A 27,469-nucleotide genomic window follows, 5' to 3' on the forward strand; every position below is an offset into this window, starting at 1 on the left:
GAAGTTTAGTGATGACTGGGGTGTTTTCTTTTCGTAATGTCTGGCATCTTTATTGCATGTACCACGTAATTCCACTACTTCGAAGGACATAGAACCATTGGAAGATGACATACATCCCTTAATGATTATTTTGTCCTCCAGATGGAAACTGAGTGCACCAGCAGGACAAATGCTCATGTTACGTATCTGCTCGGCAGGCACGTAGCCAGGATTTCGTAATAGGGGGGGGGGGGGATCCGTGACATGAAATACTGTGGTTACACACCATGGGGCTCAATCAATCTAAACTATTTTACTGGCAACACACCCATATTAGTTTGTTAGGACAATAAAATGAGGATATATTAATCTTTTAATAAAAAACTATAAAGAAATCTGAAGTAAAATAATATTTAAAAAAATATTGAAAAATATACAGTCTTCCTAAGTAACTCGAACTGGGTTCTTGTTGTCTTCCTTCTTTTTCTTATCTTCGATTAATGCCGTCAAAGATAGCAACGAGATCTCTTTCGGCGGTAAACACATCCTATAAAATGGATTAGTGTTGCCGCGAAATTGAAAATTACTTTAAAGTGTAACTGGAATTTATGTTGCCAGGCTCTGGTAATTGTTGGCATTTCTTAAGTTCTATCTGAGAATCTACCTGATAGAACAGGTTTGTTGATTGTCATTTGTAGTCCATAGAATTAGCATGGAGCTAAATGGAATTCTGAACGGTCCGTTCAAGTAATATCAATTATTTGCTGTATTTTTATACTTTCAGCGCTGATTCTTCTTTTTCTCGTTTCTTTTTGTTTCATCTTAATTTTTTTCATATATGATCTCGAAGGGGGGGGTCCGGACCCCCCGGACCCACCCCTTGGCTACGTGCCTGCGCTCGGGTACTACAAGAGCCGTAGCTAGAAATTTCAGCGCCCGGAGCGAAGTAGAATTCGCCCCCCCCCCCACTTACCTTACCAAGCTTCTTTCTTTTTTTCTTAACAAAACCGGAAATGGTTCAAACTTATTTCCGTATTAAATACTGATATCCGTGGAGCAAAAACGGTAAAAGATATCAAGAAACGGCTGTTTGCAATCGATTTAGTCTCCCAAGAATAGATTCTATCTCCTCGCTTAGCCCTCTATTCAAACCAAAAGTGGTTGAAATGAACGATTTTTGTTTTGAACCTTTATTGACATAGAATAAAAACATTAAGAGATAGCGAGTAATGGGATTTTTTTTATATGGATTCGGCGCCCGAGGAACAGGTTCCATCTTTAGTGTTATTACTCTATTGCAATCAGTACATATAGATGTACTACTTCAAATTTGAGTGCTGAATTGGAATAGTGGAAGTCTTTAGTTGTACACTGTGAAATGATACTGACTTCTTGTATTTCTAGTCCTAACAAAGCATACGTAAATAGGTTTTTCCGCAATACACGCAACAAGGCGAAACCTAAAACTGAATTTATGGCCCTGTGTTTTACTATTGAGCCATCATGACACAAACATATCGCTCTGCAAAGTTTTAGTGAGTTAAGTATGATTAAAAGATAAAATTTAAGAGTAAGTAAAAAAACATACATAGAGTGTTTTCATCGTGTCCAGTTGATCTTGCGCAGTATTCACCAGCTTGTTCACAGTCATTTCTGTGAGAGCTCTGAACTGTTGTTGTCTTGCAGCGTAACATACGGCTCTAGCCCTATTATTCATCAAATGGTACGAATTCCACACATCGGGGTCCATATCTCGTGTGCATTCTTTTAAAGTCTGGAACAAAAACATTAAAAGTACACATACATATTTGAAACATTATTTTAAGCCATCACATTCTTACATGATAAAATGAATGTAATTTTTACCTACAATTTCAGAGAAAAGAAATCGCATTTGTAAGAGGCAACAAGCTTATAAAAAGTATTTCAAAGTCTACGTGAAAATAGCTCCAAATGAAAAAGTTTAAAACAAGCCTTATATCTAATTCTTTCGCTTGACATCCCTCTATAAAGGACAACAAACTTTATTAATTAGTTCTACTTAATTAAATAGCATGATGTTAACCCAAGAATGACGACTCATGCTTCAAAGTACACATGTACGAAGTGCTGCTGCTTTGACGCAGGTGTGTGTTTATCATTTGTGTATAGGACCGTATTCACATACGCATATAGAGGCATGGCTATAAAAAAAAATCGAGATTGAAGTAGAGAATGCAGAAAACAGAAGCTATGCAAAAAAAAAAAAAAAAAAAAAAAAAAAAAAAAAAAAAAAAAGCATTGAAAATACTGTGTGTACAAAGTTAATGTATTCATTTTACATCAGTATTTTGTATTTTAGTGATTTTTGTTTTTATTTTGTATCCTTGAGACACATACCATGATTTTATTTATTATCTGTTGGTTTATTTATTTTTTTAGGGGGGGGGGTAGTGGAGGAGTACCCATAACTAAATATGTACAAATTATTGGGGAGCACAATTTTCTTGGGTCCAGGGTTGTAAAATCGAGCTTGTTCGCGTGCATAGGCCACATCCTTATTACATGTTTTTATTTAACTCACAATGGTTCGTACGTGTCCTGGTCCCCTTCCCCCCCAAAATCATGCAACTTAAAATCATTTCCGACGTCATGGAATGTTGAAATTCTGCACAGTGACGAAGTCGGTTGACAATAGAATGCTCCAAATGTTACTTTTATATATATATTAATACACACAGTGATTGAAATAGAGACTAATCTTTTTTCTCGACATGTAGCGCAGTTGTGCAAGTGAGCTGTAGTGCAAACAAAAGAGGAATGTTTCATGCGTAACTGATACCAAGTGCATTTCTCTTGACTGACAGTTACGTGTATAGACGTGATGAGTGTAGAAAGGTAGCTATGTTGCGTCATGAGTTCAACACGAAACAAAGAGCGAACATCAAGTTTTGTGCGCATCTAAATAAGACTACTACCGAAACTTATCAAATGTTTCAACAGTGTGGAGCCACTTGTTTATCCCATGCACTTGTATCTGTATAGCACAGGCGTTTCAGGAAGGGACTAAAGTCAACTGAAGACAACGAACAACCAGGAGTAGCAAGTACAGTGAGAACAAGAATTGATGGAGAAAGTGAAGCCTGAAATGCGACACTGCCAATCCTTTTTGAGTTGCACGTAAATAAAGAAACTGTAGAACAAATAATAACCCACGATCTGAACAAGAGGAAGGTCTGTGCCCGTTTCGTGCCTCATTCCTTAACAAATGGCCAACAAACGGACAGGGTTAATCACGGCAAAGAACTGATTACTACCTGCAATAGGGACCCCAACTTCCTCCTGAATATCGTTACTGAGGATGAGACATGGGTTTGAGGATGACCTATCGACAAAACCTCAGAGTGCAGAGTGGAGGTCTTCTCACTCTCCACAATTTAAAACAAACCCTGCACCATTTTTTTTTTTTTTTTTTTTAAATAACGAAAGAGCACTGTTCAAGAAGAATCTTTGCCTACATGACAGACAGTTTATGCCTTACACATTTTACCTTTAGCTATTGAAGCGCTTACTGCAAACCATCACATATAAGAGGCCCGAGTATCGGGGTAATGTTCAGTGGCGTTCTCCTCCATGACAATGCTAAGTTACACAGCAGTGATTGTGCAAAACTTATTCCAAAAAGGAATCTATGTGTTGTCCCACCCTCCCATTCACCAGATCTGGCCCCGTGTGATTATTTTCTATTTCCTAAATTCAAGTTCGCACTCACAGGTTTGTACTGTTATAACGTATCGGCCTTGAAGAGGGCTACGACAAGGATTTTCAACAGCATTCCACAAAAGGATCTCAAGCAATCCTTATATATGCACTGACAGCCAGGGCGCAAGGATGTACACCCTGTTTAAAAAAGAATATACGTATTTCGAATGCATATATTTATTAAACTTTAAGACATACAAATATGAAATTTTACACACATATTTACGAACCTCTCATGTTCAAATTACAGTTCAAAGTTCAAATTACACATATTCAATATGTCCTCCATCAGCGACACGAACAATATCACATCGATACTCAAATTCCTCCCATACTCGGGCAAGCATGTCCTGCGTCACTGATGTTATGGCAGTACGGATCCGGTTCTTCAACTCTTCTAGGTTCTTTGGGAGTGGTGGTACATAAATGTTGTCTCTAACGAAACCCTACAGGAAGAAGTCACAGGGTATCAAATTCGGTGACCGTGGAGGCCAGCCCCTTGACGACCAATCCAACGGTTCTGTAGAGCTTCATTCAGATATTCACGCACTTGGAGACTCCAGTGAGGGGGTGCCCCGTCTTGTTGAAAAATGAAGTTATCTTCGTACAGCCTCAGAAACAACCAGTTTTGTAACATAGCGAGATAATGCTGACTGTTAATCGTGTTTCTATTAAAGAAGAGTGGGCCGTAAACAGACGATTGGGATATCGCACAAAACACATTGACTTTGGGCGAATCTCGTAATGTTCAATGACTGCATGTGAGTTCTGTAGGCCCCAAATTCGAACATTTGGTTTATTTACCTGACCACTAACACGGAAAGTCGCTTCATCACTGAACACGATGCATTATTCAAAAGTGTTATCATTGTCAATAGCATCCAGAATCTCGTTACAAAATGCCACATGTTTGCGTTTATCATCAGAGGCAGAGCTTATAACAGCTGTAACTTCTACGGCTTCATAACCAACCGACGCTTCAAAACACGCCAAATTGTTGTTATCGGCACTTATAACTCCCGACTGGCACGACGAGTTGATTTTGAAGGACTACGTTGGAAAGCAGTTTGAAATCGTGCAACATTTTTTCAGGAACACGAGGGCGGCCAGGGCTCTTTCCTTTACATACACATCCTGTATCTATAAACTGTCTATACCATCTGCGAATGTTCCACCCATTCGGAGGATCAATTTGGTACCTCCCGGAATCACGGAATTGCACTTCGCAAACTCGAGAACACAAAACGATTTCTGCTGCGGAGTAGCCATTTTAAACATACGACGGTTACCAAGCAAAACAGAAGACAACTGAAATCTAGCGGCTATTAATATAAACTAGACTATGTATTCGTTTTTCCAATAGCCGAGCCGGGACCCAGCGATCGATAGTTTGGACAAAATAATTCTTTGTAATACGTATATTCTTTTTGAAACAGGGTGTATATTTGCAGGAGGGTTGTATCTTAAATGAACCAAGGTAAGAAACTTTCTACATTCACTTTTTTTCTTCTTCTACAGCTCCAATCTCGATTTCAAATTGCCGCACTGAGTATTTACATATCTTTATTAACATTCCTCTCTACTAACTATATATCCTATTCCGTTATGCAACCAAAAATTCTCAGACCGCCAGAAACCAGCAACCAGTAATTCTTCGTAAATTACTTATTGTGAAAATACGATAGATTCAAGGACGGATTGAATGTGAAAACATAAAGTTAAAAAAAAAAAAAAAATAAAAATATATCTTCCTTAATAAAATAAAATTAAAGCGTGCTAACTACGATTTATTACTTTTCAAAAGTAATTTCCTTAGTTTTTTTTAAATTTATTTTTTTATTTATATAAATGATTATTGTTCTAATCTTTCAACAATTCTGATCCTGCAAATAATTATTAACTTACATTATATATACCAGCAATGGAGGAAAATTTCAGTAAGTAACGAACGACCTACACCAGAGTTGTTATGGCGAGGGTTTATCTTGGCGAGATTTCAGCCTGCAAGTTTTTAGACAGCAAGACTTTTGCTAGGTGATATTCTGAACGGAGATGTTTTGGCCGCGAGATTCTGTCCGTATACCCTTAGAGAGTTTCTAAAGTTAACAGTACCGAGTTCATGAGAAGTCTCGTTTCACTTTTAAACACATCTTGGGTAACATTTAGTGTACGAACAAAAATGTATCCACTTTTGAAGTATCACAAACTGTTATTTTAAACAAATATGGTAAGCAAAGCAGTCTACGATTGACACAAGAACTGTCACGACTTGAGACGAAACAATCCAATACAATTGTGCTAATAATGCTAAAATGGACCGACATCGACGAGTTTGGAACGAATTTGACAATCGTACTGACTCAACCAAAGTCCTTCAATACGATGATATTTCACAGTTTTGTTTGTGCAATATATGGGCACTTGAAATCTGTGGGTTCGTGAAGACCATGTGCAACAAATTTAGAAATATGGTTGACAATACGCTATAACCTGGAAAAACAAGAATACAAACAATAACCGTAGCTCGATTTCTACACTATATTGAAAATATCTAATTTATTTGTAGTCACTTTGTATAAACGAAATGAAGATTCTTCTAAGCATATGAAATCAGATGTGGAGAAGCTCGTATTAAGTTTGATGTTTCCGTAACACTTTTTCGTATCATGCTCCTCCTTTCGGTTTCAGAACTAGAAGTTTAAATACATGCTTGTAAGTATGTTTGTGTCTACATTAAGAATCAATGTAAGAGCAACATAACATAGCCCGTCACGTACCTGAAGGATGACGTTTCTCGGGGAGCACACTATCCGATGAAAGGGAAGGAAGAAAGCGACCTGGGACCTATAAGTTAAGTACCATCCCGGCATTTGCCTGGCGTGAATGAAGGAAACTCAGGAAAAACCTCACTCAAGATGACTGGCCTGAAAAAGCTGTTACTTTATCGGCCGAGTGTCCCCACCGGGAATCGAACCCGGGACCGCTCGCATGCTGCAAATTTATGATTCATGTTGGTTTTAATTTAGTAAGATTGCAACCTGTTTTATCCCAAACAGCTCTACTCTGGCAGTTCCATTCGTTACGTGTCTGTAGCTTCGTTCGCTATCACAAAAATGCTGATACAGGAATAACTCTATGTAACTGCAGACTTTTTCAAGAGATGCTTCAGTATTAATGACTGCTCTAACTTTTATTCTTTTCAAATCTTCTAGCTTAGATGAAGAAGTTAGTCTTCTGATTAAGCAGCTGCCTTAAGGAATAAATCACATTACTATACCAATACTATCCATGTTATAAAACTTTCAGTACGTTTTCTATGTAGGACGAACAGTTTATTTGCTACAATCCTATTACCCAAAAAATCACCTACCATGCTTTCTGTACAAGGAAATATTTTTCGTCCTTCCACTAGCGACTGGCAATTTAGGAGGTTCACGCTCATTTTTGCCAGTTCCTCTTCAGTCATTTTAGAACACGAAGTTCTTATTTGCATTACTACCTGAAATGAAGTAAGACCATGACTCAGCACTATATTATTTATAGTAACTTAAAGAATATAGGAAACACATTTAAATTTTATGATAAGAACATATGGTACAAAGACTTAGTTTGTTAATTATCTAAATACACAATTACACACAGAACTTAACATCTAAGGAAATATATATTAACAGTAAAAGTATCAGTGACAGTTTCTTCAGTGACTAAATTTGTTTTGCTCGTCTTGAATTTTCTGTAGTTCATTCATCTTCAAGGATGGGGTCTGGATTATTGCATGGCCTGAATACTTTTGCGCTAACTATATATTGCTTGGTGTAATTATCTTTAGACAATAAGCAGGAAAGGGTGAAAAACAGAAGAGTCTCCATTCAACCACCCTAGTGTGGAGACAAAAGGCCATCCAACCATCCACACCTTATTTCCTTATGTTATTTTGACAAGTGAAGTAGCAATGCCACAAAAATATGAGAGATTTCGTTAAAATGTAGAAAATATAAGAGTTTATAGGAAGAGACGCAAATATATAGGAAAAATAGGAGCATTGGAAAGACAAAGAGAATCAATAACAAAATATAAAAACAAAGATTTTTTTAAAATTATTATTCAGAATTTAACTACCAATACGCACAGAACAATGAGGAGACAACAGAAAAATCGGCTGCTCAAGTAGTTCAGTGGTTAAATTATTCTGTATTCTTGCAACAGCTAATTTACAATATAGTTTTTAAAATCCTTAAATTGAGAGAAGGTGCAACTCTGTAATTAAAAAATACTGGTTTCACGTCCGATGGCTTGTAAGGTGAAGAAGGTGGGCAATTAATAGAAACATTGACAGACTGAAGATAATGACCATATCCATGGACAAGATATTTTTCAGGAAACCCCTCCGGCCTGGAATCAACCAGGAACACTTCGCACCAAAGCAGTTTCTTACCACCGAGCTTAGTTTTTATTTCTTCCACACACAAATGATGAGAGCTAAACTCTTCTTACCTTATGCTGACAAGAATCCAGTTCAGACAATCTAAGATTTGAATACTTCTCAGCTTCTTGTAAAAATTTCTCATCTTCAGCACTGACTTCAAACGGTACTTTCACTGCTGGAACCTCACCCGCCAGCTGTTTCTGCTCAGACTCTTGCTTTGACAACGTTCTGGCCGGCCAAATCCAACTGAGAAATTGGCCGTTTACCACGACACATTGAGAGCAAACAAAATAAATACTTAATATCCAAACAGCGTTCATCCTGAAACTGATACTTACTCAATGAAATATCAAAAGCTGGTAGTTTTGATGTTACACGGTACCTAAAACTTAATAAACAAAACAAATTAATGTAAATTGGAAACAGAAACAATATGAAATGAAACTTATAAATAAATTTGTCTTTAAGATGTTGTTTAATCTAACATTTATGATTAAGGTATTAAAGAAGTACGAGGGATGCTGGAAAAGCTTCTGCACAACTACTACTACTACTACCAGTGGCATTAGTATTCCGCTATCATATAAATCGAAACAACATACCTTTCTATGTTTGAATTGGCCTTGGTTGCTTGGTAAAACTTACTTCTTTACTTTTCACAGTAGTCTGAAGAATATACTTTGAAACAACGAAACGTATACCTAAAGCCTCCTACCCCAAGTTAAACAGAAATCGGTGCCGTGGGTGATTTATACGTTTGATCAGAAAAATGGGTGACAAAAATAAATTGATACGAGCTGATTTCTCGGTTATGCAAATGACAGCAACATAACGTTCATTAAAAGAATGTAAAAATAAAATCATCATAAAAATAAGTTTAAAAAATCCTAAAGTGTATGTGTAATTAAGATATTATAAGAATTAGGATGTTCATTTACATGCAGTACCTTAATAGGAACGATAACATTAAAAAAAAAAAAAAATCAATTTCAATCTATAAAAGAAAATTTCGTTAACTAAAATGTACCCAAACAAACAACCAGAAAGAAAGACACGCAGCAGTCAGTTTCATTATTTCCTCTACTAACACCATGCATCGTGTTTGTGGCTGTGCGCTTCTCTCGCTTTGCTCCTATAGTGACGTAATACCACCACGCAATTAGCGCCATGTTTCCGATATGACCAAACCTTACAACTTTATTAACCTTGGTGTGCTCTACCAATAAACTATCAACACGGTATTTTTTGTGGATTTTAAAGCATGTAAAATCGCGATCATAGTTGACATAGAAACTCAATGTTAAAGGAAGCGCACAAATTAGTAATTAAACGCTGTATTAACCTACAGCATTTATAACTACCGGTATTGTGTGCAAATAGTTTCTTGCTCTCCCAGTTTAAGGAAATGAACTCACGTGATGTGTATGTCCTTCATCAGGAAATGCACTCCGTACGAATTATTTCTTGTGACAGGGGTTCAGTTTCCATGTAATCTAGGCGCAGATTCACTTGAACCACTTTGGATATAAATACAACTGCTAGATATACAAAGTATGTTACATAAACTATTGTACGAAAAACAAACTTGTGCTACGTGTCTACATAGAATGAATGAATGGTATCCAAGAGTCATGCAGAGCAAGTGGTAGTGCGTCCCAGTCAAGCACGCGAGTCCGCGACGATACGTATGTGCGTGAAAATCGAGGAAATACACTGTGTACATGTTACTAGAGCTTAGAATATGCCTGTAGGACGGCTTTCCCGTTATCGATGTCGTAGCACAATGCTCTGACACTGAAATTCACTCCATCGTGGATGTCTTATGGACCATTATGTGCTTAGAAGCGTATACTTTCCACTAAGTTTTTAATATCATTAGGTATGTCAAGAGGTAAGAACCCCACACATTTTGACCAGTTACATATTCCTCATTTGAAATAATGGTGCAGATTTATTGTACGGACCAATACTTAATTTCATTGCATGTAAATTATTTTTCAGTACATTGCACCGTAGACACAAACATTTTTGAGATGTAGACTTGCATTGCTCGCTGCAGATTCCCTTTAGGAGAACTTCAGTGTACGTATGCCATAAAAACTTATTGTGCGAAGAACGCTAATCAACTTGTGCTAGGTGGCCACTTAAAAGCACGAGTGCTGAACTAACCGACTGAGGGCAGAAGCGCAGCAGTAAGGCGCGCATGACAGTGCCTTCGTAGGGAGAAGACGCATCAGCGATGGTGGGTATACAAAACGAAGGTACCGCATAATGCAGCATGTTGCACAAAGACATTTACCCTACATCTTGAATTAGGTATTTTCCGTTATTATGGACATTATTGGTAATATCCCGATATTTTTTTTTTTTTTTTTTCATTCCTTACACATTAGCGCATGACGAGTTAGAACTCTGAATTCAGGTACTTAATGTCAACTCACCTCTTTTGTATACGTCCCAGGGTTATGTCGGTTAGGCTAAAAGAGACACTGACGATAAGAAAATAAATGAAATGATGGAATGAAGAAATTGGGAGGAAACGGGAGAACACCGAGAAAAACCCCGCACATTGTGTGTACCCACCGCAAAGTGCACTTGGCAAAAGCTCATTTGTATGATGTGTTGACGGTTATCCTATGGAGCACAGAATTACAAAACGCGTATGAAAATATTTGTTTCCTCTACTAGGATGCCACACAAGATATCTATATTCACAAAATATGAACTACTACTAGCAGGAAATGCACTTTTATTGCCTTAAAAAGTTTTTCTTAACTGAATAGTTGCATTAATAGGGACTCATGGATTTTAACAGGGTTGAGTATAACTACAGAGTGCGCACTAACAGATATTGCAGTGCATAAAACACGAACTGACTTAAAAACAACACAACCTGTGCTACATACCAACTAAAAAGCTAGGATACCGTACTATTTAACCGAGTCACAAGTAGGAACACAACAGGGCGGTAGTAAGGGGGAGTGCGTTGATAGGGAGTAAGCGCATCAGCAACGGTGGATGTAAGCATAGACTAGAATAGTAGAAAAAACTGTGCAGTTTCACTATACAGATCCAAATTTAAAAAAGTACAGAAAAATTTGGGCAACTCTCTAATTTGCCCATTTTGTGTCGAGAACAGAACCCAACCAACGCCTGTGGGGCTTCTAACCCGTTCCTACTACTACTTATACTATGAAACCATATATTAAAACTGCACGAAAAAAAAAAAATACTATTTGGCATAAGAACACATGCCTTGCGCGTGGTACACTTTTGCGCGACTTCTACAATCACTTTGTATACTGCCTTCACATAGCACAATTCGTCTTGCAAACTCATATAATCCAGAATTTAACTTTGTTTTTCTTCCCAATAAACTGATTATCTTTATTACTTTTAATGTTACTCTCATGCTAAAATTTCATCAGATTCTGTTCATTTCTCAGTAAATTTTGAATTTCTGATCCCTCATCTTCTGCAGTTAACTTCTCACAGCTAAGATAGTAACATATTTCGATTATTTACTCACTGGTTTATTAAATTATTACAATTATATTCTGTAAATTTTACATATATGTGGATACTTACAGTAAAAGTGCACAGAAATAACATTAGATATTTCTTCTGTGAACTTTTACAAATTTATTTCGTGCGGTTTTACTATATGGATGCACACAAATCCATAAAAAGCATACTTGTTTCTCTCTGGTTTAATTTTCTTTACCTTCAGCAATCATTTTCGAGGTGTGCTCTTGCATTCTCCGGTGCAGGTTCACTTTAACAAGTCTTATGCAAAACAGCAAGCAACGTGTAGTTTTACTATATGGATCCATAGTATTAGTAGGGGTAGTAGTAGGAACGGGTGGTGGTTGTATTAGCAGTAGTAGTAATAGTAACGGGTTAGAAGCCCCGCAGGGGTTGGTTGGGTTCTGTTCTCGACATAAAATAGGGAAATTACCGACTTGCTAAAATTTTATGGCAGCTTATGAGTATTACTTGCATTTCAGGTTCGACTTTAATTTCTATATTTCCACGTAAATAACCATCTCAGAGGTAAGTGTACATCATATTTCTATTACTTATACACTACTCTATTAAAATATTATTAAAAATTTATTCTGTAAATTTTATAAATCTATGGATCCGTATGGTAAAACTGCACAATTTATCTCCCTAACTGGGATAGTATTTTTTTTTCTTTTTACTTATATTTCACTTAGAATATGCCTTAGTCACACAAAAATATTCATATCTTGGGCACAGTTGGATGCTATAATTTGAATACTTTACAATTCATGGTGTAGTTCGTGTAGGCCTAACTTAAGCAATTTGATCATAGGGCAGATAAAAATGTCCCTTTGTATTTAATTTTAAAAAATATTTGCATATAATGATAAAATTCTTTAACAGATATCAAACAAGGAAAAAGCGTTACAGTGCACAATTTTCGTTACGTTATTTGATTTATTGCAAATAATTTTTCAATCTATTTTACACATTACACTTTTCTATATATATTTGATAAATACTTACAACTCATTTAATTGAACGTATCATTCCTAATTCATAACTAAACCTTACGTAAGTTTAACACACACACACACTACCCCTTCCGCATTTCCATCTTGCACAGCTGATTTCTCAATTTTACCTCTACTTTCACTGGTTACGATTGGTTCCCATTCGGAGAGTCCAGCCTATCGCGTTGAAGTTTCCAAACAGGAGTTATATAGCTTGTTTTTGCCAAGGTAGAAGATTTCACCGCTGCAAAACAGAACCTTTTCCTACTAAATTTGAAGAAAATCCACTTGAGAAATGTTTGAAGAACAAAAACCTGGGAAAAAGTAAAATCTTTTAGAGTGCAGTTCCAAGAGAAAATATTCTGTTTTCTTAAAATAAAACCAGCATTTAATTAGCATTTAATTAAAAGATAATAAAATAGCATTTAATTACCTATATGTTATTGCGATTATGCGGCTTCATTTCGTATCGTTTTGCTGTTTAACTAGCAATATTTGATATCACACAATTACTTTACAGACATTAGTCACGCAAATTTACTTTATGTAATAATCTCAGCTGTATTTTTCACACACAACCAAAATTTCATAACATTTTTTAGGGGGGACTAAAAAATTTTGAGAAAACTTATGCGGAGTCCCATTCCGTAACGGCCTGTGACAACGTTACCCGAAGTATACGTTTCAGTTGGCCATAATAGGAAAAGTTGGTATTAACAAGTTTTGAGTTGAGCTTCTCTTCTCAATTTTTATGAAGACTGATAAGTCATAAGGCCCAGAAAAATTCCTGGGGCCACATTCCGCACCAGTCTCCGTAAAATGTTGCCGACCGTCAGGCCAACTATGCAATACGAGATAAATCCTAGGAAATATATTGGTCCAATGCAAAAGGTGGAACAATAATTTATTCAACAAGTGCTATACCAATTCTTGCAAATTTAAAAGTATATGTTGAGTTTCGTTGACACAAACCCGTGCGGAATGACTCCCTGCTATTTCTAATTTTCTCCTTAGTTAATTCAAAGCCGGCCATGGGTCAACTCCAAGTTGCCTCTGTTAGGCCTCGCCTCCATTGCATCCGAATGCGATTGCGAATGCGAATGCGAATTTCCCAGCACGTGTAAATGAATTGGAGTGCCTCGACTAGTTCCGATCTGCGAATTGCGAAAACCGACGAAAAGATGCGAATGCGAACGATCCCAACATGCTGGGATTGTTCGTCAGAATTGATGCGAATGGAGCGTCGTCTGCAGGGAAATTGAGCGCTACGTGAGAGAAGAAAGTTCTTTCTGCGTGAAAGTAGTCGACGTTGCGAGGTGCGGAGATAAAAATGAAAATAATAATGGAAATATATGTTGATGTTTTAATAAATTGTGTTTTTTATAAAGTTCCATTGTGGATCCAAGCTCATCCAGATTACCACAAATGACACGTCGTGAACAAATTATAGGCAGATGTAAGTAAAGAACTTGGAGTGGAAGATATTTATAATTTTCTTTGTTTTCTCTTTAAAATATGAAGATCTAATTAATACACGAACCGCAAATTTTTATTCAATTTATATTTCCTCTTTGTTCCTCAAATAATGATTTTACGAATACATGTAATTATTGACTAATATGTTTGAAATAGCAAAAACGGGTTTTTTACTCATGGAGAAAATTTTCTTAGAAAGTTGGTTGATTTTGCAATCTCTAATTTTATTTAGTTTATTTATTTTAAAGTGAAAATAGCGGTTACCACAAAAGCATAATAATAACAGGAGCGACATTTGCGACATTCACTCTATTTTGCACACAAAGGAAATTAATACAGTATTATTATTATTATTATTATTATTATTATTATTATTATTATTATTATTATTATTATTATTGCTCTGAAAACTTTAAGATATGAATTTTCAAGCAAAAATATTTCACATTGAAGATTTGAAAGAGATATTACAACTTGATTCGCATTCACAAAACTTCGGATGTAGTAGAGGCACATGAATTCGCAGTTCGCATTCGCATTCGCGTTCGCAGTCGCATTCGGATGCAATGGAGGCGCGGCCTTAGACCTTCATGTCTATTTAAAACTGTGTTTTTTAATATAAGGGTTTCGATGAAATCCATATTTTGTTTTATCTAGGGGAAACTTCCTTTGTAAGTTAACAATACTGATTAAACTGTTAGTTATGCGTCAGATTCTAAATTTGTTGTTTGCTAGCAGCGGTTAACATATGTACCCCCCGTTGTATAAATTGACGTGGACTGGTGTTAAATACCCAGCCGCACTCTCGAATAACGCAAGAGATGAAAATATACAAAAGAAAGAAAAAACACATTTTAGCTCACGTAAAATATTAGTTTTATTTATGTATTAAGTTTTAATCGTGGTAAATGACTGAACAGAAGTTTTCTACGGCACATAGGATAGAAAAGCACATATGCTCCATTCGTTTAACAGGCTATAGATAGAACAAAGTGTGATTCTGCCTCAAACGACTACCTAAAGCTACAGGCCCGTATCCAAGGGGGGTCTAGGGGGACGCCCCCCCTAAATTTTTGCTGGCCCCGTAGAAGTTTTACAGTAGGCTTGCAAAAGATCTATAATATGGTGATGAATTATCATATGGTTGCATCGGCCCCCCTAACTTCAGCCGCCCCCCTACATTTTTGGGCTGGCTACGGGCCTGTATAGCTAGGAGTGTCATTTTACATTTTACCCCGGGATGGGACAAAATTGTCCAACTACATACAGTAAGTGTCTGATGTTTATTTATTAGTATACAATTTATTGAAAAATGTGTGTTTATCAAATTCATAAGGGCAATTGGTCCTCCTGCCCTTTCGAAATAACGTCCCTGCCTATAGTGCTGCAGTCGCAGAAAGAACAAATCCTATTCCAGGATGGTTTGTTAATGCAATGTAAAATCTGAGCTTTAGTTTGCGGTAATAGACATAGTAGCAGTTATAACTTATTTTTGTTCGTTTTGTGACCAGTTTCACTTACCAACTTTTGCGAAGACTGCACAGGATAAGGTCCAATTCCGCCTAGAAAGAGTGTTAAACAAACAGGCATGGATGGTCATTCTCAGTCTCCAGGGCCGATCCTTAATCATGCTACTAAGCGTTTGCAAGAGGCGCCAAATTGAAAAAATACCTTTTTGTTTTAAATGTAAATAACCCTATTAACTAACTAACTAACTCTATGGCCTATGGAACCCGGAGGTTCAGTGCCGCGTTCACAAAAGCTCTCCACTGACTTCTATCCTTAGCTAATTGCATCCAGTTTCTACTTTGTATTCCTATCTCTGCGAGATCCATCTTAATATTGTCCTCCCATCTGCGCCTAGGTCTTCCTAATGGTCGTTTTCCTATGGGTCTACCAGTCAAGACTTTGAAAGCGTTTCTACTTTCTTCCATTCTAGCTACATGACCTGCCCACCTAAGCCTCCTAGACTTGACGACCCTAACAATGTTGGATAAACCGTATAAACTATGTAGTTCCTCGTTATGAAGCTTCCGCCATTCCCCATTCTCGTTCCTCTTGGGTCCGAATATTCTTCTCAGGATCCTGTTCTCAAATACTTTCAGTCTATGTTCTTCTCTCAGTGTAAGCGACCATGTTTCACAACCATACAGAACAACAGGCATGATTATCGTTTTATATATTTTAAGCTTCAAATCCCTCGACAGAATTCGCGACAACAAGAGATTTTGAACCGAATAGTAACACGAATTCCCTGCTTTTAGTTGACATTTAATTTCTTCGTGAATATGATTTTCGTCTGTTAATATTGATCCTAAATATTTGAAAGTATCCACTTTATCAAAAGTATTATTTAATATTTTAACGCCTCCACAATTTGCCGTATTACGGTCCCGACGCACTTCCATGTATTTAGTTTTCTCTGCATTTACTTCTAAACCCATGTCCCTGCAAGCGTTTAATAAGATCTCTGCATTTATTTCTACTGTTCTCCTATCATCCCCTATTAAATTTACATCATCAGCATATGCCATAACTTGGTGAATGCCGTTCAACTCTAGGCCCTGGTTGCTATCTTTGATTTTCCTTATGGCGTATTCCAGCACAAAGTTAAATAATAATGGCGACAACGCATCTCCTTGTTTCAGGCCATTTTCGACGTGGAAGCTCGTGGACAAAAATTTTCCTACCCGGACTTTACTTTGGGATTCACTTAAACATATCTTAATTAATCTAATTAGCTTTCTCGGTATTCCAAGTTCTGTAAGAACGTTGTATAATGTTTCTCTCCTAACCGAGTCGTAAGCCTTTCTAAAATCAATAAATAGTTGATGTACCGGGGTATTGTATTCCCACTTCTTTTCGAGTATTTGGCGAATGGTAAATATTTGGTCGATAGTTGATCGATTTCGTCTAAATCCGCACTGATAATCTCCAATAATTTCATCTGCGTATGGGGTCAATCTTGCTAACAGAATATTTGAAAGGATTTTATAGGATGTTGACAGAAGAGAAATGCCTCGATAATTATTACAGTCAGTTTTGTCGCCTTTCTTGTGAATTGGAACAATGATTGATTCTTTCCACTCTTGTGGCAATTCTTCCTTGTTCCAGATAAGGAGAATGAGTTTGTGTATCTTGTTCCACAATTTTTCGCCTCCAGCTAAAATTAACTCAGCCGGAATTTCATCTACACCCGGAGATTTGTGTTTCTTCAATTTCTTTATAGCGGCTTCCACTTCTATTCGATTTGGGTTCTGGAATATACGGTTCTGCGGTGTGTATCTCCTTTTCTCCACGCACATTAGTTTTTGGCTGCGTGTTCAGCAAATCGTCAAAGAAATCTTTCCATCTATTTAAGAGGCTATCCGTATCGGTGAGAACTGTTCCGTCAGATTTCTTTACTATATAAGCACGAGGTTGATAGCTTTTCTTAAATTCGCTGATCCCCTTATACATGTCCCGAATATTTTTATTTTTACTATTATCTTCAAGTTCCTTAATTTTAGCTTTCAAAAAATCCCGTTTCTTTGTTCTAAAAGTTTTGGAAGTTTCCCGCCTGATATCTGCGAAATTTTGTGTAGTTGTTTCATTCGGATTTTGTAGCCACCGTAATTTTGCCTGTTTTCTCTTCTCTGCTAGTTTAATGCATTCTTGGTCGAACCATGGTTTGTTCCTACGTATTTCCGCGTGTCCCAATTTTTCTATTGCTGAACTTTTAATGCTATCTCTAATTTCAATCCAAGTATCCTCAACAGTAGTGCACTCCGAGTCTTCTAAAACCGCGAATCTATTCGAAACTTCAATCTGGTATTCCTCTCTTACCTGGCTCTCTTCTAATTTCTTTAAAATAAATCTCTCCGTTTTCGGACATTGAATATTACCTTTATTCAACGATAATCTCTTCCGTATTATTGCTACTACCAGGTAGTGATCAGTGTCACAATCAGCTCCTCTAAACGACCGGATGTCAATTATGCTAGATTGTCTTCTATCTACTAAAACGTGATCAATTTGATTATGTGTTTTTCCGTCTGGTGATGTCCAAGTGTATTTATGAACGTCGCGATGTGGGGATTTTGTACTCTTCACGGTTAGGTTTTTGGATGTTGCAAAGTTCACGAGTCTAACACCGTTGTCATTACTTTCCTTATGCAAACTTTCGTTCCCTATAATCGGTTTGAAAATATCCTCTCGTCCTACCTTCGCATTGAGATCCCCTAATAGAATCTTCATATGGTATCGCGGGAGTTGGTCAAATATCCGTTCCACTTCTTCGTAAAAACTATCTTTTATATCGTCACCCTTATCTTCAGTTGGAGCATGTACATTTAAAACAATAATATCACACCACCGTCCCTTAAGAGTAATAAAAGAAAGTCTGTCAGTAACAAATTCAACCCGTTTAATTGCTGGTAATATTCGTTTGTGAACGAAAAACCCTGTTCCTAACTGGTGATTTTTATTTCCTTCCCCGTAAAAGAACGTAAAATTTCCGGAATTCTCAGATCCATTTCCTTCCCACCTAACTTCCTGAACTCCTACTAAGTCCATCCTGTATTTCTCTAACTCACTCGTTACAGATTTTAACGCGCCTGCCCTATAAAGACTTCTAATATTCCATGTTCCAAATCTCATGTCCATTTTCTTTTGCTTATGTCGTGCCAAGTTATCAGTCCTTGTCCGAGGCTTTTGTGAATGTTTCTGAACAAGTACCTTTTTTACAGGATGAGGGTGTTAGCCTTACCCAAACCCCCAAGCTGGAGGACCACTCCTAGTCGTCTGTCCGCGACTGCTTATTCAGTATATTCGCAGCTAACCTCTATATCTAGAGGCCTTCTCCTCGATCCGCAACCTGAGGACGCGCCATGCCGTGGTGACAGGAACCCACGTTACACCCTATTTACTAGAGAAAATGTTATGATGAAAAAGTTTCCAAATGGCTTCAAATAAATATTATACAGACTGAAATACGTGGTTTGATATTTGACTGTAAAACACGCCTTTACAATTAAAATGGACCCGTACATTAATTGGCGCCAATGGTACACTCACAAGTGATGCTAGTTTGAGGAAAATTTTCCGCGGCGCAGGGCGATTTAAGAAAAATTTTTAAAGAGCGGAAAAAAGGGAGATTTTACGAATATGAGATAAAATGTAGGGAAATCTATCTTTTCAATAAATGTTATATTAAGCAGTACGGCAGTACGACTAAAGACAGCTGTATTCTTTCCACAATCCCACCATAAGCACAAAATACAAATGTAACAGACTTAATTCCTCTCACAACAGCTCTTCCGAGACCTTACTAGAGAATATAACTGCCAAATATATCTTCGAAATGTGAATGAATCAACAAACAGAAGGATGACAGCTGCACGTCTTGCTTATGGATTGGGTAACATTATTACAGTAGAAAGAAATGTCTTCAAGTGCGCTTCGACTTATCATAAACAGTGTCCTCGCATAGTGCTTCGGTTCATTGACAGTTTAGGGTTGAGGAAGATAAGCGTAAGTGGAATGTACATTAGCGAAGTTCAAGCGACTAGGCTTTTATTGTCCATTGGTTAATTAAGTGGGCGAACACTAACAAAAGATGGGCGGACCAAATGGAATTTTTGATCATTTCTGAGGGAAATATTAACTTAAGTTCCTAATATCAGTAGCTCCCAATCGCTGCGCACTGCTTAATGCTCACTTTCTTAATGTCTATTAATCAATTTGTCATTCAACATTTTCGGTTTGTCCTGAGTCGTTTCGGGTTTTGTTTTTCTTGTGTTTTTATTTATATGTGTTTTTACTTTTCAATAGTACTTTGTTTTACATGTAATAATAATGGCCAACGATAAAAAAACAGGTGAGCATTTTATAGGAAAAGAAAGCCACGAAACTTGAAAGAATATGAAGGAAAGTAAGGGTTCTGAAAAAATTTCTTTAGACTTCTGGACAAAATTTCGAAAGTGATATCATACAAATATTGGGATGGGAGAGTTGTTAGAACCAGTTACTGTTAACAAAACATTTCTAAGTTTATAAACTTCTGAAACTATTTTATTTGATTGCAGTAATTGAATTGTTAAATTAAAATGAAATGGATAGGCCTCTTTGGATAAATGGGTTTGAGTTAAATTCAATATATTTCAAAATTTGTTTGAATAGTTTTCACGCAGAATATGCGCATATAACTCAAAAGGGTAATTGTAATCGAAATCGAAAGTGTAATCGAAAGGTCATTAGGATTATAAGTAATATTTTCCCCTGAACTTTCAGTGTCAATCACAGCAGCATATACATATGCTTGTTGTATTACAACAGTATGACAATCATTATCAATTTATTCTCTTGTATTAAATTTAGCTGGAGCGATATTTTTAAACATTTGATAAGCATTCTAATGAAAAGTAGAGTTTTTCATTATTAGTTTTTGATTAGTTTTCAGGAATGCACCGACGGAGGTGGTCCAGAGTCTGGATCACCCAGATCTTTTAATTTTTAGGAAAATTAGCAGAATTTCAGGGGACAAACACAAAATTATTTGCATTTTGAAGGTTACTCCGAAACATCTTCGGACCCCAAAGATAACTCTTGGTGTGACACTGCTTACGTTTACTTTGTGTTACTCATTGCCTGATTTCGAATGTCTATGTTGGAAAGAGACATGAAAGGACTGAATTGTTTTATAGACCTAAGGGGCCTTGAAAAGAATTTTTGCGAAGGAGACCTGATTCTAAAGTTCCGCCGCTGCACGAAAACAAATTAAATATCGATTAAGGCATACGTTTTTGTTATTTGTTGTATAGTAAAACAATTCAGATAAAATTAATAAAGAATTATTTAACATCAATTATTTCTCAAGAACGGTCAAATGGACTAGCTTCGATCTCCATTGAAAATGGCATACTCAATGAAATGTATACGAATGCAATAATAAGATATTTGGCAAATTGAAAGCCAGAACAGTGTCTTTATAACATGAACTTTTCAGTAACAAAGAAGACGATAAATTAAGCAATTACCATAATCGTATCCCTAGAAATGTTACGTGAACATGATTTTAATGAAGCGATAAGTCCATACTTCTTTCTCAAAATCAAACATGTTTTAATATTAGACTAGAACTTCGTGAGCTTTACTCTGTTTCGACTTTTATGTTTCAATTGTACTTGACAAAATACATCTTAGGATTCGTGTATAGCCCGCTTCCCCAGTACTTTGTCACCGGAACTGGAAGAGTCACTACTACTACTATTGCAACTGCTACTACTACTGCTACTACTACTACTACTACTACTACTACTTTTACTACTACTTATATCGAGAACAGAACCCAACCAACCCCTGCAGGGCTTCTAAACCGTTCCTACTACTACTACTATTGCTACTAACTACCACTACTTCTACTACCGCTACTACTACTACTACTTATACTAAAGCTTCCTTACCACAAGATTTACATCTTAAATCTTTATAACATGCGATTCCGATTCATTACGAACTAGTATGAATCGGTAGAATCACTATGATTCGTTAAAAATCACTGGGGGGAGCGGGCTATACTCAATCCTATCTTAGTTATATATTGTGTTCATTTAATAAAAATGCTATTAGTTATTAAAATTGGAACTTTGTTCAGTATTCATCTAGACAATTGCTTATAACTTCACCATTTTTCGTTAATATTCACTGGAAGACTACAGATATTGAAGAAATTTGCAATTGTAACAATTATTTGAAGTATTTCTGTACATTGCTACTTTCTACTCACCTATTATCATGTAGGTGAGGGGCGCCTAAATATTGTTTGCTTACACTTAAGAAATGTCTAGAACCGACCCTGTCAGTCTCTGCTAGAAATTAAGAGAAGCGATCGAGATCGAAACGATGTTTATAAATCAAGACGAAACCGAAATCGAGACAAGCACTTGTAATTCGAGACGATATCACATGAACTAAGCCCAATGTCTTTAATGAACTTACGTACCCCAGACAAACGATGCCGAGCTGCAGATCTACTTCAACTATATAAGATTATCTATGGTACAATTAATTGTAAATTTTTACTATTACAGATTAACTTTCGAGTTCCTCCTCGGCGAACTCGTTCTCTAAATTTACTAACTTCGGAGACACCTAGACTATCAATTGTAAAACACTCGTAGTTTTATAGACTAGCGCAAAATCACAATACATTGCTAACAGGATATAAAATGTTTACTCCTGAACAAAACTTTACAACACAGCTAAAGAGAACATTGTAAATTTAGAAGTGAATCTTGTTTCGTTTTCGCCGTTTATTCTATTTACTAGTCCAGATAATCATTTCTCCTGTATACATATTATCATGTCTTCATTATTATTATTATGGATGTTATTTCTTCTTCGTTTGTTTTGGATACATTTTATTATAGGTAAAATAACCCTTAAATTCTATCTATTACTGCAGGTAGTCATTTCTCCTTCCTTATTATAACGTGTTTTGTATACATATTATCATTTTTCATTTGTTGTTTTATTTGTTCATGATTATAGATAAAATAAATTTTGTTATGTTTTTCAATTTATTTCATTTCAGAGAACAAAAACTTCAGCGTGTGTATGGACAGCATCATTGTAACTTCTATCTACGCTCCATTATCATCATCAGCATCATCGTCATATATGACATCTGTGGAGTCATCATCAAGTGTACAATGAAAGACTGCTAAAGAACCGTGTGTGTGTGTAAAAAGTCTTTTTTTAATAATTCGCACAGTGAACATGAAGATGAAGAAATCTTTAAACACGTTTTTTTTTAAAAAAAAAGATGTACTATACTTACCACCGTATTTCTTGTATAAATATCATCAATAAATACTTTGTATTCTTTTTTCTTTTTGAAAAATGTTTTATTTGTTATTTTCTTCCATTTCCTAATAAATATGTTTTATGATCAATTAGGTAATAAATACATTTTAAACTCATTGAATTAAAGAATTTCATACTGTTTTCGAAAAAAGAATCTAAAACTGATTTTTTTAAATTCAATGATGTAATCATATAACTAAATATTAATAATAATGAATTCAAATACTTAATCAGTTATTCTTTCGTAAATTAATCCAAGTATGTGAATTCAATAGGCCTTATGACGAGACGTTCTGAAGTGTGATTACAGTCATACTAAAGAGTCCGACTAACATGTGTTTGCTGCTGTTGTCAATACCTTAGTATGACGCTAGTCGTACGTCAAACGACTCTGCATAAGGCGGAATATATTTATTATGATGATAGGACTGTTTTAAAATTTAATATTAATTATTTTAAAGTTTCTTTTTTCAAAATAAAAAGGCTTATACTTAAGACAATTGTATAATAATAATGATTTCAAATCCGAACTTTTTTCTTTTTTATCAAACAATTCAAGTATTTGAATTCATTATTATTATACATAATACTTACATATACAAGAAAAATGTTAGGATTTTCTTATCACAAAACAAAACATTAATACATTAATAAAAAAAATCCTATCATATTGAAGTGTATGAAACGAATACAAAACACAAATAAAACATTTCACTATCACTATATATTTTTTAATTATTGAATTTATAACTACACTGTTCAGTATAAATCAATTTTCTTCTTTATCAACAGACGTACTTCGTTGATACTCTCCGAAGGTTGAGTATCGGCTTCCCACCACCATGGCTATCTCTGTACACTATCAAATAAATCAGCCATAATTGAATCTGTAAGTTTTTGTTTGTAAAATACTTTCATTTCCAATTTTAATCTTTCACCATCAATGTTCACATAACTGTTCTTATCAAGAGAGACACTTGGAAAACTGATGTTCATTCCATTAATAATATTCTGTTCATCCACACATGTATGACTTCCAGCAAGTCCTATGCATGTAAGACACTGCGATTGTACATGATTCCGAATAGTATCTGTACCCAAGTCAAAATATTCACGTAGCATAACACTGCAAACTTTACTGTTTTTCACAGCATGTTCAATACACGGTAAAATTTCCAAGAAATAAAGCCAATAACTCGAAGTTAAGTACACAGTATTTCGGGGAGCATAAAGTGTTCCTTTCTTCCCTAACATAACTAATTTTTCACTCATTAGTTTTCGCACTACCAGCTTGTTTCTTCGTCCAAGAGATTTTATAAATGTAATTTCCACTTGAGAATTTAAATAGTCCGAAATGAACCGGGTCAAATGTACAAGTTTCTCCCACTCTGCCAAATTTAACTCAAGTCCAAACACAAGTCCTTTGGCAATACGAATCACTGGTTCAAATGTATCACTATCCAGTCCAATACGAATTAATTTGGTTTTCATTGAATTAAGTACATATTCCATATTTAACAAGTACTCTTTCTTGGTATCCATAGTTGATGCACAAGCACTCAAAGACATGTTACTCCAGTAGCTGTTCAACACAGAATAACGGCACTATGCATGCTGATGACTGCGCATGCATACATGAAGGGGAGGACGAAGAGGAAAATTCATGTTTCATCTTGTTTCTACATGCCGCCATACACTTACGATGAGTATACCAATTCAGTAAATTCAAGATCGTGCATGTTACGTCGATACATTAATCTTCATTCCTTTATATGTTAAACGTATATTTCCACTTTGTAAATACGTTAATAATGCACCATTATCTGCTTCAATTTTTCAGTACAGCGTTCTCGTAAAATCATTTTTTCGTTTCATTCAAATGTCACACATACCTTCCTGCCATATACCGTTGTAATTATCTCACAGTTTACAATACGAAATGGTACGCCAATCTCCAAATCTCATTTTTGTAAAGGGTACCAATGATGTCATATTAAGCTTATCTAATAAATTAATTGACGATGTCATCTTTAATTTGACGTTTCTTCCTTCGCAACAGCTGCTAACGGAATGATGTACACAAACACATACGTTCCGCTTACACTCTTCGCACGAGCGGCGGGCATTGTTGCCGATCCCAAACGTTTCAGCATTCTTGCCAATTTGATGTCGAGAACAGAACCCAAACAACCCCTGCGGGGCTTCTAACCCGTTCCTACTACTACTACTACAACAACTACTACTACATTAGCTGTGGATCTATATAGTACAAGGGCAAACTTATTTTAATGAAAATTTTAAAAAATGATCGTTAAATCACTTTTTGAATATTATTTTTAATCTTATTTTAACGAAAGAAGTGTTATAAAAAAAACTGTCCGTAGACAGGATTTGAACCCACGCCAAAAACATTTTCTTTACTAGCATGTTGCGCTAGCTTACTCGGCTACCAGAGCCGACACCATTTGCCGTTTACTTTGTACTATATGTAGATCATGTCTTGTGATATCGTATCTGTATCGACCAATCAGATTAGAGGATATCTGAAACGTTTGGGATCCGCAAATATGCGAGTGGCGGGCGTTGGTGTCCGAAATAGCTATTCAATACAATACGAGAAGACGACGAAAATGCATGTTTCATCTTGTTTCTATTGCTGGTAGCTGTCCAAGAGCATGAGCATAGCAACAGGCCGGTTTAAGCTCCCCTGAGAACGTTCCCACGGTCAAAATTTTCCCACGCTGATGTATGCCTGGACCTCTACTTTAAAACATAGTTTGTGTACGCGTAAAAGGAAACTATGTTACGATGGTTATTATCTTCAGTTGCAACTGTTGTTAATCTACACATCAGATAATACAAGCATGAAATTTTTAATGAAATACAATTCTGAAAGCATTAGAAGAGAAATATTGTAACTTCAAAAGGGTTGCACGTTTAGAAATCGTCACTTTATATGGTGTAACCGTTACTTTATTTTACCTATCTATTCCATGATGAAGTGCGTAAACATTATCTGATTTACAAACATTATTCAAATTTGGGGGGTTGGGTTTTATATTTTTTGGTTCTTATTGAATGTCTTGGTTATGAAGGACAGAAATATGAGCTCCAAGCCACGTCTGAGCTCCTTCGTGGCTAAGAGGTTAGTGTACGTGCCTTTGGCGTGGGAGACCTATTTTCGATTCCCGGCGGAGTTTCATGTGGTTCGGATTCCACGTTAATCAGTAGGTCCCGTCTCATATAGTCTCGCCGCTAAAATAGACGTTAAACTCAAAATCAACTCAACTCCAAACCACGTCAGAAATTTAAATCCGGTACAGATGGGTGATTCACATGCAATCATACGAAGTCAACTCGCAAAGTGTAGGTCTCGTCCGCACACGGAATTTCACTTTCAAGAGAGCTAGAATAGAGAACAACGCCATCGTACAGTTGCTACATATGGAAAGTTGGATTTAATTTTATAGTTACATTAAATCTTTGGCCAATAGAGAATCTAAAAATCAACAGCCAATAGGAAATATATGTAGTGTAATATGGAGTGTTTCAGTGTTTTCGAGTTCTTTCCTTCCTCCTATATTGTAATGTAATGGTAGAGACGGTACATGGGTTTGTTTCATATTCCCTCACTGGAAGTGCAGCGGAAGACGAAAAGAACCTCCTGCCAAAAGTAGTTCGGAAGTGAGTTGGTGTCTTCTGCCAAGTGCAACGCGGTGGTAAGTAAACTCTCTTGTCTAGTGCAGCGCGGAGACAAAAACCTCTTGTTTAAACAACGCAATGTAAGGTTAGGAAATCTCTCATGCCGAGCAGCGCAAAACAGCGTAAAAATAATCAACTAAAACTGATGACTGGTCTCGACGTGCTCTTTTATAGCCGAAATTTAGAAGGAAAGTCTAAGAAAGGGTTATAAAAAACGTGCCTGAAGTTGGCCCCCCCACCTCTCCCAAATTACACCAAACATTGCACATCGTTAGTGCATCGTTAGTGCACGTTAGTGCACTCAGAACTAACGTTAGTGCTATCAGCGTTTACGAGATATTGAAGATTTTTGGTGGGGGGGCCAACTTCATATGAAGTTAGCCCCCCCACCCATCTTTATGCAGACAGATTTTCACAAAACTTAGCGCATCGTTAGTGCATCGTTAGTGCACTTAAACACACTAAGCACTACCGTTAGTGCTATCATATTTTGGGATTTATTCAAGATTTTCGGTGGGGGGGCCAACTTCAGAAATATCAAATTCTATACAAATAAAGGTAGAAACATGGGGTCAACGGCAATCGTTAGTGCATCGTTAGTGCACCTAAACGCACTAAGCACTAACGTTAGTGCTACCATATTTTGGGATTTATTCAAGATTTTTGGTGGGGGGGCCAACTTCAGAAATATCAAATTCTATACAAATGGAGGTAGAAACATGGGGTCAACGGCAATCGTTAGTGCATCGTTAGTGCACCTAAACGCACTAAGCACTAACGT

The 27,469-nt window shown here is 36.4% G+C and overlaps 1 protein-coding gene across 2 annotated transcripts in view; it reads right to left on the minus strand.

Annotated features, from left to right (window-relative positions):
- The window catches only part of LOC145668921 (protein brambleberry-like), a 55,834-nt gene extending 42,902 nt beyond the window's left edge, over nt 1-12,932 (minus strand). The window contains exons 1-4 of one of the 2 annotated variants that reach the window (XM_081737201.1): nt 12,798-12,932; nt 8,215-8,534; nt 7,091-7,219; nt 1,568-1,753 (exon numbers count right to left, since the gene is read on the minus strand). In XM_081737201.1, coding sequence (XP_081593327.1) covers nt 1,568-1,753; nt 7,091-7,219; nt 8,215-8,466 — 567 coding nt within the window. In that variant the 5' untranslated portion in view covers nt 8,467-8,534; nt 12,798-12,932. Of the gene's footprint in view, nt 1-1,567; nt 1,754-7,090; nt 7,220-8,214; nt 8,535-12,679 lie in introns of both variants that reach the window. The other variant, XM_081737200.1, reaches the window with a different exon arrangement.
- Between the last annotated feature and the right edge of the window lie 14,537 nt (nt 12,933-27,469).

The sequence above is a fragment of the Thermobia domestica genome, chromosome 13 (genome assembly GCF_964235325.1).
Source record: "Thermobia domestica chromosome 13, izTheDome1.hap1.1, whole genome shotgun sequence".
NCBI classification, from domain to species: Eukaryota; Metazoa; Arthropoda; class Insecta; order Zygentoma; family Lepismatidae; genus Thermobia; species Thermobia domestica.